The following is a 13,065-nucleotide window of genomic DNA, read 5'->3' as shown; positions in this document are numbered from 1 at the left end:
TCTGATTGTTTTGATGTATCATGTTAATTCTTCTTTTTTGCGTGATCGACTTTTCTTGAAATGGAGGCATACCAAAACTATCAAAATATTGATTACCATATCTTTTACATAAGTTGCAACCCAATGCTACCGCTCATATAAGATGGTTCAAGATTGTAAATAAATAATGCTTGTTTATGTTATGTGGTACTCTTTTATCCCTTGACAAAACATCACTATTGGGATGCTTAATATCTGCACCATTTTATTAATCAAATTACTCATCGGTATATTCTTATGGATGTTGGCTTTATTACTTTCTTTTCGGTTTTAAGATTTTTTTTTTTGGAGCACTAATCCACCTGTTTAATTTATTTTACCATGATCCTATTACTGGAGGAGATCTGTGTTAATCTTTCTTACTTGGTAGTTTGTTTTGCCACCATTTTTTGGTCTTTTGGTGAATAATAAGGGTATTCTATTTGCATTCCTGTCCCTCCTTGAGGGGGAGTGACTTGAATTCCTTTTCCAATCATATCCCTTCGCATTTTACTTATTTGGGCTTTAGATAAAGTCAGTGTAATGCCTTTTCCTTCACTTTTTACTTTATTGTGCCGTGTTATTTGTCTTTTTGTAAGGTTACTCAGTACCCTTCTTTTTGATCTGTGCTTTATTATCATTCCTTGTTTTTGATTGCTCTGGTTGCTTTTTCATTTGCCTTCTGTATTTTGTTTTTGTGCTCTTCTTGCTCTTTTTTGTTAGTTATTATAAAATAATTTTCATTTTTTTAATTTTTTTTCTAATCTTTCTTATCGTCAGTAGCTTGTACTTCTCTGTATATTTTTTGATTATAACGTCTTTTTTTTAGATGGATAGTTTTTATATTTCCTGTTTGTATCTGTTCTGTTTTTGAATGTTTATTATTTGGTTTAATACATATATATTCTGGAGTATTTTATGCTCACAGGTAGTATGTACTCTTTCACCCGTTTTTTTAAAAAAATAAAGGGGTTTTTTTTGACTTTTTTTGAGAATTTTGTTTTTATCTGGTGTATTGTTCAGTCAGTGTTGGCGTGTGTTTATATTTCTTATTTCATTTTGTTGCTGTTAAAAACTACTATTCACTAATTTTTGTCCTGCTGATGTAAAGTTTAAACGCGGTAGCCATAACTGAAAATCTTGAACAACTATCGTTTTCATCCCCAGCAACTCTATATAAATTTCTATCATCATTTAGTGTTATTTTATTCGATTTGCTTGGTGGTATCATTTTATCGCGGAGTTCTTGAAATTGAAAACTATTTAACGGATGATTGCGTATACGTCTTTTGATTGTGAACAAATTCAGCTCTTTTATTGCTCCTACTTTTGGGGCTGTTCTTAAATCGCCAGCTAATACAGCTCTATCTCGAGTACCATTTGGTGCTACTGTACGGTTAGTCTCAGTCTCCTTTTTGAGATTTTATGTTCATTACCATCGTAAGGTTTTTTACCTCCTGAAGTTATCATATTGATTTATAATACTGGTACTATCATTTATCGTTGACGTTAGCGCAGGTGTTTCTAGAGCATTGACCGCAATTTCGATCCATCAGCCTTTTTCTCAAGTTTATATTTCACGATAAAATACCCATTATACCAATCAAACCAACTAGACCTATCATCATATTAATATACCCTTTTTTTCCTGATTACCCATTTGCAGGTCGATATGGGTGTTTGCAGTTGAATCGGAGTAATAACTTTTTCAATTTTCTTCTTCTGTTTTATTTTTATTTATTCAATTGTGCTAATTTTAAAATAAGATACCAGCTTTTTCACTTCTATTTAACACGGATTTTAAACTTTTCTTTTGTCTTTGTTTTGGTGTTTTGGTATTATTTTTTTACTTGTCCGTTTTTTATTTTAAACCTGATCCTTTATACGTGATAATTTTTTAGGGTTATATTTTGACATTCGTTACTCGTTTTTTTTTATTTATTTTACCTCTTTGATCGTTGACGCCGATGATTTCTTTATCTGGGACGATTATAGAATCGGTTATTTAGTCTGTTGATAATACTTTTTTATTATTGGTGAAATTTCACCTTCTGGTTCAATATAAAGAAATCTACGTTCCTTGTGCTTATAAATAATTTTTGTTCATCTGTCATGATCGGTGAGTTAATCACAATAATACTATCATATCAACGCTCCTTGTTAAATCAGGTATTTTATCACTGATGTTGCTTCAGCTGATAAAATTTTCTTATCAAAACCCATATCATATTAAATCTGATAAGTAGATCTAATTCATAATTTTGCTGTATGGTTATTTTGTTCTAAATATGATAAATAAACGTAACTAAAAATGGATAATCATCACCATCTTTACCAGTTGTATTTTTTAAAAAAGTATCAATGTCACTATATAATACATGCCATCTGGAAAAACGATATCTTTAAAACTTGTATCACTACCTGTTGTTTTTCGATATCTAATCTTATTATTGGTGATGAGCCGAAATATTATACCAGCTATACGTCATACTGATTATTTCGTCTAGTGCCATCTCATAATTTTTATTTGGATCAAGGAATAAAGGCTGGTCAAGATAAATTGTAAAATCATGTGCTTTCTGATTATAATTATTGGCTTGTCTTTTCGCCCTGAATGAACTAAGTATTAATGCTTCTCCATTATATATATTTAAATTAGATAAATAGTTGTTATAAATTTTTTCATATAGACGCTTTGTAATTCTTTTTACTCTTAACAGTTCATCCAATATTGTAATACCTTGGTTTTTTAATTCATAACTCGTATTCCCAGCGTTAATGCTTCCGCAAATTAAATCCAGTTTTTCAATAAGTTTTTCAGGGTCTCTGTAATAAATAGCCTTATAATTATGGGCTAGACCACCACCTTCCCATTCATCGTCTTCTCTATCAGAATCAGGCGCTGTGTCCCTCCTCATACCCTCTATCTTATCATATATGATTTTTCTATGGCTGGTTTTTTTTTATATTTAGTTTTACGGGGGTCTTTTTTAATTTTTTTGATTTTTCCTGTAAATCCAAAGCTGAGAAAGGAACCCGTTTGTACTCCATACGTTGTATTTTTTGCTTAGTTATAACAACTGGTTTTAATATTGTTAATTTTTTTGTAATATCTGATTGTTTTAATAGATCATCTTGATACCCCACATACTTTCCCGTTTTAACATAATTTTTACCACTTTTCGAGGCTTCCCTAATAAAACTTGACGCGACGTCTTTCTTCAGCTAGATATTTGCGTTCTTATCTATTTCTTTTGATCAGCTTTTTACTAACTAGGGCCCTTCTTTTCTCTTCCTTCTATTGAGGGTGATACTTCAATACTTTCATCTTCTCCTCATCTTCATCATTGGTATCGGGGGTGTATTGGGCTTTCATCTTCTCCTCATCTTCATCAATTGGTATCGGGGGTGGATAATTGGGCATTTCATCTTCATCCTCATCTTCATCAATTGGTATCGGGGGTGGATAATTGGGCATTTCATCTTCATCCTCATCTTCATCAATTGGTATCGGGGGTGGATAATTTGGCATTTCATCCTCTCCTCATCTTCTGGTTCAATTGTATTCTGGAGGATCACCCTCTCTACCCCTTTATTATTATTCAACTTTTTAGTTGCTTCATTTGTGTGTCGGCGGTGTATGGTTAACTTTTTGTTCTATTTTTGTTACTTCTTCTTTTTGATCATTTCCGCTTCTCATTTTATGTTTTTCTCATCTTCCATCTTTCTCATCTTTCTCGTCTTCCATCTTTCTCTCTTTCTCTTCGCTCTTTCTATTCTGATTCTCTTCTCACTACTTTTTTCTACTTCGCTCCGATTTATTTTTTTCTCTATCTATTTTTTTTCCTCGTGAAGCTGGTATACATTATTGCTAGACGAATTCTTTTCTACTATTTCGTTGTTATTTCGTTTTTTATAAGGATAAAACTGTAGCGTGATTTTCTCAACTATTTTAAAACGAAAAGATAAACTAACTTTCGCTTTTTGTTAGCCAAGCTATAGAGGGCACTTTCGTACGCTATACGGGAACTAACCCTTCTTTTTATATTTAAAACGTTAAAAATTTCGTGAGGTTTATCTACTATAAGAATGGGGACTATAGAATGATTTTATGCATACCAAATATTCTCAAAGTGCAAACCTGATTGGTTTTAAAAACTGGGAGCTGATTTCGATTGGAAAAAAAGAATTCAGGTAAAAAGCTGTGTAGCTATCGTGCTGATTACGTTCGTTGCTCTTGATTTTCTTCAGGTGTCAACAAAGGATCTTAATTGTTTTTAATGTTGCAGGAAATTTTGTGCTAATAAAACGATAAACAACAGTGCACCTACTATATGATTGTACCAAAAAACAACCCTAGTATCGAAAATACGTTATTTATACAATCTTAAAAAAAATATAAAAAAAAAATAAACCGATCTTATACAATAACGAAAAACGTTAAATAAATAACGTACCTAATTTTATAATTAAGAATTTTCTACGTATAAAATAATTATGCCCAAACGATAAAACCGATATTTTAATCTACTTCCAACAACAAGTGCTATTTTAGCCGCTATTCAAAAAAACCTTAAACATTTAAAGTACTTTTCTACTAACTGTTGCTGTAAATAATAGTATCCATGTATTTTGCTGATCTCGATTCTCTCTATAAATAAACAAGATGCGCTAAAATCTTTTTTTACTCGTTTTTGTTCCATAATGAGTGGTGCCGAGTGTGATTTAAACTTAAAAAGTTGTTGATGAAATGCTTAAGTTCTAAAGGCTATAAGTTCAAATTGGATAAATGTATTTATTAATATCAATATACTGCTGTTCTTATTATGTGGGTTAGTGATATATTGACCCTGAATTGGTTGCACTCTCCATAAAACTATTCATACGTTAAGAAAAACTAAAAACAAAAATATCAGGTTATAATTAAAAATCAAAATTGATTTACTATATTTATTATCATGAAAAATATCCTGGAAGCTCTTAATCAAAACTACAAAATTTTACTTTTATGGTATATCTGGCCATCAATCCATTCAACAAATTTATATCAATTATAAGCTATAAATTATTTCAACACAGCCATCAATATGGATTCTATTTATGGCGTTTTAGAGGGAAATATGATAGCAAGCCGTCATTATAAACAACTGAATGCTTCAATATTCTTAGGCCTATCTTGAAAAAAAATATTTACTCCAACCAAAATTATTATATGAGGTGTGAATACTTTTGATTTCCATATTTTTAGTGACGGAGCTGTTCTGGATCCTTTTCAAAAATTGTAGTATCCGAGGTTTTTTTGGTTAAACCAGCTTTTTATAGGTAGGAAATCAGGAAGTTTATTTCCGTGGGTAAGGAGCTCTTTTCGATTTCTTAGCTATTTTGATAAATATTTAAATCTCTGGTAACTAAAATAGGGAATCAATTTAAATCGCTGTTTGCAATATGCTATGAGTATTGATCAAATTGGCTGGGTTTAAATCAATATCCAAATTAAAATCACATAAAAATCGTTTAGTAAAAATTCATGAATACAGCAATTTAGATAAATGGAATATCGAAACTATACTATTATATGAAAACTGCAGATTTAATACATAGGCTAAAACTATTCAACGGTTGATTAAAAATATCAAAAATTATAAAAGATTTAAAAATAGAAAAAAAATACTAAATATAATATATATGCCGAACGCAAAAATATATTCGAATGAATCATATTAGTAAAGTAAATCAAGCGAAATTAAAATTGAAAAATAAAACTAATGTTGGGTTATAAAGCTAAAAATTAAAGGTTTAATTTAGGCAACGCTGGCTATTTTATTTGCTTCGGGGGGCATAGTATATCCTTTCAACTGGTGGTATCAGCCTTGTTGCAATCAGACGGGAGCTTTATTGATAAAGGTTGGCTTCAACATCAAAATCTCGATTTGAAATTCAAAATTGTATATATGCAACCAATCCTATATGCATATACTTAACACACTAAAATTTATTTTGCGAACGGGTGAATTCGACCTATCCAATATCCTAATAACGATGAAAAAACCGATGACTACATAAGTGATAACAGCCCGATTATAGATAAGTATATGGTAAAATATGATAAAAAATTCACTGTCTGATAATGTGCATGATACTATCAAATTTTAATTCTAAAATCTCATTCCAATACAATCGATAATAGGCTAACGTTTTCTTGCTTTTGCTAATTTTGATAAATTCACAAGGTAGATTCATCATCAAAAAAAGCTGTTTAATTATGAATTTGGTTGATATAAGTCTTTTTCTACCTTTGTTTACAACAGGAATAGCGGATTCGATAATATCAAACACTTTATAAATCCGATTCCTTTGATCACGAGTCAATTGTACCCTATTTCCATAACATATACTATTTAGATATTTTCAATGTGGTATTTACGATGATATACCGATTCTCGCCGTATTTTATCCATATTTGCATAAAAATCAATGTACTCATTGTAATAAATAGAACATGAACAAACCGCAATTAATACAAACATTTATACCGTTTTGATTTGACATATCCTGCTTACTACAACATGGTTCAGCATCCTTGTTACCTTCTATAAATAGTTGATCGCAGAAAGGGCATATAGATTCTTTTAAAATTTTTAATTCATCGTGGATTTCAGAATTACAAAGCATTATATATATAACACACATAACTTCACGGCACAGCTGTGTTTGGCAGTAAATTTCAGAATAAACTTTTTGAGTAAACTTTTGAGTAAACTTTTGTGTAAACTTTTGTGTAAACTTTTGTGTAAACTTTTTGAGTAAAATTTGTTGAAATATGATTGGTCAATAGAAATCACACCAGATTAAAATACCTGCTGACGCGTCAGCAGGTTTTTTCGGTCAATGGTTTAGTCATTAATCATTTATAACTTATGGCTAAAACCGTAAACTGAATAATTATTTATTTAATGTTGATCTTTACGAGGTCTCCCCCGTCGTCGTTTCTGGTTTTTAGGTATACACTCTAAACGTACATGATTTTTGTCTTCATTTGATATTTCAGATCTGCTGTTAAGGTCTGAAGATAGCATTTTAATAATACAAATATTAGCTTCAAGAATGCTCTGAATACACCACATTTTATTTATGAAGACTATATCATTCGAGCTTTCATCAGCTTCTGGCAGTTGTTTGATATTTAATGTAATATCACTCATTCTATATATATATTAAAGAAAATAATTATCTGTTTATATCTAAACGCACTATAACAGTCACATATATAAAGACAAGTTATGTAACATATATTGAAGAAGGCTATAAGGCTGGTTACACAGTATTGATATGATACTGTTATTGTTGTTGATGACAACCAATAATATTTTATTACTGGTTATTTTTAAACGCACAATATATTTATAGTAAAAGATATAAAGAAATATCATTTATAGTATAATAAGAGAAAATGGGAAGAAATTTAAAGTATGATAACGACACTGATAGAATAAACGCTATCAAAAATTCAAAGACTAAGTATATGTTAAATAAACGATGGAAATGCGATATATGTAATTACGATAGTTCATTAGCAGCTAAATGGACACATTTGAAGTCAAAAAAACATTTCAAAAATGCTGTTTTCAAAGCAATAGAAGATGATGATAGATTTGAAATAATTGAAAATAACAATACACAATGGAAAATAAAATTATCTTATCTAATAATATGAACGAATCAGATCTAGCTAAGCTATCGAAACCGATCTTATAAAAATAAAAAAAATAATTTTACTATAAGACACTTAAAGAAATAATAATTTCATATAGTATAAAAAATGGAAAATAAAAATATCTCATCTAATAATATGAACGAATCAGATCTAGCTAAGCTATCGAAAACCGATCTTATAAAAATGATATTATCACTAAAAGCAAACCAACCAAGAGTTTACAAGCCGAGACCCCCAATCCCAACTCCTCGTAAGAGTGTAAAACAGATGGTTCAGGATTATGAAGACAAATAATTCTTCCACCATTAGAATTTAGGAATGATTATAAACCTGTCCCCATGCCACGGACTATAAAAACAGCCCCACTACCATTACCAAGGACAAAGATAGAGGAAGTTGCTAAAGCTATGAAAGGCTATACTAAATCTTATCAAATAACTATAAGAAACAATAAAGATCCATCATTACAGTTACAAAATACAAGGAAAGCTGTTGAGTATCATATTATTAAAATACTATCATCCCTAAAAGGTATCAAGTTTGTTGAAACGCTCAAAATAACATTCTCCAAGATGTCTGGTGAGGATTTAATATATAAAACAGCCTATTTTAACAGCCAACCTCAAACAATCATTAATAATCTTGAGATTGCAGAATCACTTCAAGTATCTAAAAAAAAATCTTGAATTTTGTAGCTCAATGGATATCTGAAGGCTCGGGCTGGACTATTCAATCTGTTGATAGCCATCATCTTAATGTAGTGAAATATGAACCAATAAAAGGCTCCTCCTATATTCAGCTACCATATGAACTAAGAAACAGTTCGAAAGGATTGATTAACATGAAAAATGAGGATAATGAGTGCTTTCGTTGGTGCCATATCAGATGCTTAAACCCACAAGATAAATACCCCCAACGAATTAAAAAATCAGATAAAGCATACATTGAGAAGCTAAATTATGATGGGATTGATTTTCCCGTCAATTTAAAACAGATAAATAAAATCGAAACGCAGAATAAAATCAATATCAATGTATTCGGTTATGAAAACAAACAAGCATATCCTATTTATATATCAAAAGAAAAGTATGACAATCAGATGAATTTATTATTAATAACTGGAAATGAAAACAAGCATTATGTTCTAATAAAAGATTTCAATAAATTCATGTACAATCAAACAAAACATAAAGAAAGGAAACACTTCTGTATGCATTGTCTGCAGTGCTTCAGTTCTGAAAGAGTATTGAACGATCATAAGGAAAACTGTATACAAGTAAACGGAACTCAAGCTATTAAAATGCCAACAAAAGACAATAATATACTAAAATTCAACAACTACCATAAACAGCAAAAAGTTCCATTCGTTATATATGCTGATTTTGAAAGTTTATTATACAAGGTATCTGGATGCAAACGTAATGATGATAAATCATATACAGAGGCATACCAAAAGCATACAGACTGTGGATATGGTTATAAAGTTGTTTGTTGCCTTGATGATAAATATTCAAAAACTGTTCAAATATACAGAGGAGAAAAAGCTGTTTATAAATTCATGGAAGCCATGTTAGATGAAGTTAAATATTGCAAAAAGACTATGCGAAAATTCTTCAAAAAACCATTAAAGATGACTAAAGATGAAGAAGAAGAATTTCAACAAGCAAAAGTATGTTATATCTGTGATAAAGTGTATAATGATGATGATATACGAGTGAGAGATCATTGCCATATCACAGGTAAATTTCGCGGATCAGCTCATCAAGAATGTAATCTTAAATTGAGAATAGAGCCTGATAAGATAAAGATACCAGTCATCTTTCACAATCTTCGGGGTTATGACAGCCATTTTATTATGCAAGAGATTGGAGCTATTGTTAAGAAACATACATACAAAAACAAAAAAGGAGAGATCAAAGAGATGAAAATCAATGCTATACCCAATAATATGGAAAAGTATATGGCCTTCATGCTTGGTAATCATTTAACCTTTTTAGATAGTTTTCAGTTTATGAGTTCTAGTCTTGATAAATTAGTAAGTAATCTACCAAAAGAATCACTAAAATATACTTCTGAAATATTCAAAGGTGAAAAGCTAAATCTCATGTCAAGAAAAGGTGTATATTGTTATGATTATATGGATAGCTTTGATAAATTTAATGAAAAACTACCCAAAAAAGAAGACTTCTACAGCATATTGAATAATGAGCATATCAGTGATGAAGACTATCAACATGTTAAAAATGTGTGGAAAATGTTTAAGATTAATGATATGGGTGAGTACCATGATTTATATCTTAAAAGTGATGTATTATTATTATCAGATGTGTTTGAAAGCTTTAGAAAAACATGCCTTGAATACTATAAACTCGATCCTTGTCATTACTTTACTAGTCCAGCATTATCATGGGACAGCATGCTGAAGATGACGGGCATCGAATTAGAGTTAATGACTGACATTGACATGCATCAATTTATCGAAATGGGTATGAGAGGTGGTATCAGTTACATAGCAAATAGACATAGTAAAGCAAACAATAAATACATGGATGAATATGATAAAAATTCAACCTCAAAGTATATAATGTACCTCGATTCTAATAATTTGTACGGATTTGCCATGAGTCAATATTTACCAAAAGGAGGATTTAAATGGTTAACACAAAAACAGATAAATAAAACAAACTTAGCTAAGTATAAAGAAGATTCTAATAAGGGATTAATTTTAGAAGTCGATTTAAAGTATCCTAATGAACTGCATAACCTTCATAATGACTATCCATTAGGAGCAGAAAAAGTTAAAGTAACCAAAGACATGCTATCAGATTATTGCAAAAACATTGCTGAAAAATACAATATATCAACAGGCCTTGTTAATAAGCTAATACCAACATTAAATAACAAAGAAAAGTATGTTTTGCATTACAGGAATCTACAGCTATATTTAGATCTTGGTTTAAAATTAACAAAAGTTCATAGAGCATTAGAATTCAATCAATCGCCATGGTTAAAACAATACATCGATTATAACACAGAAAAACGCAAAAATGCTAAAAATGCTTTCGAGAAAGACTTTTTCAAGCTCATGAACAACTCAGTCTTTGGTAAAAAATGGAAAATTTAAAGAAAAGAGTTGACGTTCGGTTAGTGACTGATAAACAAAAATTATTAAAGCTTGCTTCAAAACCAACATATGTCTGTTGTAAAATATTCAATGAAAACTTAGTAGCAGTTCATAAAATTAAAGAAACACTAACTCTCAATCGACCTTCTTACGTTGGTATGTGCATATTAGATTTAAGCAAAACTCTTATGTATGATTTTCATTACAATTATATTAAAAAGAAGTATGGAGATAAAGCTAAGCTTTTATTCACAGATACTGACAGCTTAACCTATGAAATCGAGACTGAAGATGTATATCAAGATTTTTGGAGTGATAAAAATAAATTCGATAACAGCGATTATCCTGAAAACTCTCCTTTTTTCAATAAAACAAATAAAAAAGTAATAGGTAAATTCAAAGATGAGGCTTCATCAGTGCCTATATGTGAATTCATAGGCCTACGAAGTAAAATGTATTCTTACATTAAAAATAATAACAAACAAGAAAAAACAGCTAAAGGTATTAAGAAAAATGTCATCAGACAAGAATTAAAACATGAAAATTATAAACAGAACTATTTGAAAATAAACAAATGCGTCATACTATGAAAACTATTCGGAGTATAAACCATAAACTTGGAAGCTACGAGATTAATAAAATATCACTTAGTTGTTTCGATGATAAACGGTATGTACTTGATGATGGTATAAACAGTTTAGCATATGGTCATTATAACATCAAAAATAGAGTTTTAGTATAAGAGATGATAATATAGATATAACTGAATGTTGAAATGACCCATCCACTATAAACGCACTAAGATGCAAGATTTTTAAAAAATAGTATAAGAGATTCATGAAAAAACGCATAAAAATAAAAACATACACTATATATATAGATAAATGACCAACATGAAAATAAAATGGAAAATTTAAAGAAAATATGTTTAAAGAGATACATTCAAAAATATGTCTGATGACGCAATAAACACACTGAAGTATATCGTAACATTAAAAGAATTATCAAAACTCGGAGATTTGGTATATGAAAATCTAGACACTTTAGTATATTTAGAAAAAAAACTAAAACAAGATGGACATTGCAAGCCATTAACAAAATTATTAAATGAAGAAAATGAAACAAGTAAATACCTATGTAACATTTACAATGATTTAAACAGTGTATTATCCGACCTTGAAAAAGAAAAAATGAATTCAAAAATAACAAAAATCATAATCGTTTTAGAAGATAATTCACAACAGATATTCAGTACAAGAGATTTACCATGATAATAACAACAGCATAAAAACTCGGCTTGTTTAAAAGCACTGTATCCAAAATTTTGAAAAAGAGTATAAGAAGTTTTTTTTTTTATTTTGAACCTAGGGTTGAGTTAGGGTTGGTTTTTCAGGCTTGGTTTTCAGTTTTGATTCCATTTTGGTTTTCAGTTTGGCTTCGAGGTTTGGTTTCATTTTTGATTCTATTTTTGATTTCATTTTTGATTTCATTTTTGATTCCATGTTTGATTCTATTTTTTGATTCTATTTTTGATTCTATTTTTGAATCCAGTGCTGTGAGTAGTATAGGAGTTGGGGATGTAAGAGATAATAAAAATTTTTATGATCTCGTACCCCCAACTCCTATACTACTGTTGGAGCTAGTTGATTCGTTCAAGGATTGTTCCTGAAATTGTAGAGCATGGATAACAGCATATCTGGGGCAATCTTTGTCTACTAAAGCTACTGGTGAGACCGATCTAGCTTTTTGTCGTAGCAAGTATGTAGGCCAATGGCTGTTAATAAGTTTTAATACTAGATGCATCGCTTTGTCACTACAAAACATGTCCCGAGTTGAAACTAAGGGATACTTCAGCTTGTTCAGGTCACTGTTTTGGTCACTGAAGTTGAACAAACATACCCATTTCAGCAGGGGATATACACCGTTTCTTTGGGGAAAGTGGACTTTTCACGGCGTAACCGATTTCACCACGGGCAGTTTTCCCAAAGTTAATTAACGTACATGAGTGAGGATGAAAAATTATAATTAACTCAGGCAAAACACTCTGCGCATTGTGGTGCTATTCAGTTTCCACAGATAAACCTAATAATCAGAAGTCTCGTTTTGGATGGTGCACGTGCACTCCATGACCAGCAGGTTAACCTTTTTCCAGGCTGCGCCAGGTGTAAAAGAATGTCTTCTTAGTCGGTTGACAAACGACATAACATTT

The 13,065-nt window shown here is 30.4% G+C and overlaps 1 protein-coding gene across 1 annotated transcript; it reads left to right on the top strand.

The window, feature by feature from the left end:
* Nucleotides 1–9,362: 9,362 nt before the first annotated feature.
* On the top strand, nt 9,363–10,856 carry LOC144664946 (uncharacterized). The gene has a single exon (XM_078526139.1). The coding sequence runs from the start codon at nt 9,363–9,365 to the stop codon at nt 10,854–10,856; it is 1,494 nt and encodes a 497-aa protein (XP_078382265.1).
* Nucleotides 10,857–13,065: the final 2,209 nt, after the last annotated feature.

This window comes from Oculina patagonica, chromosome 9 (assembly GCF_052425735.1).
Source record: "Oculina patagonica isolate OP01 chromosome 9, crgOcupat, whole genome shotgun sequence".
NCBI classification, from domain to species: Eukaryota; Metazoa; Cnidaria; class Anthozoa; order Scleractinia; family Oculinidae; genus Oculina; species Oculina patagonica.
Note: the sequence above shows the minus strand (reverse complement) of the source record. Positions and strands in the feature narration are given on the sequence as shown.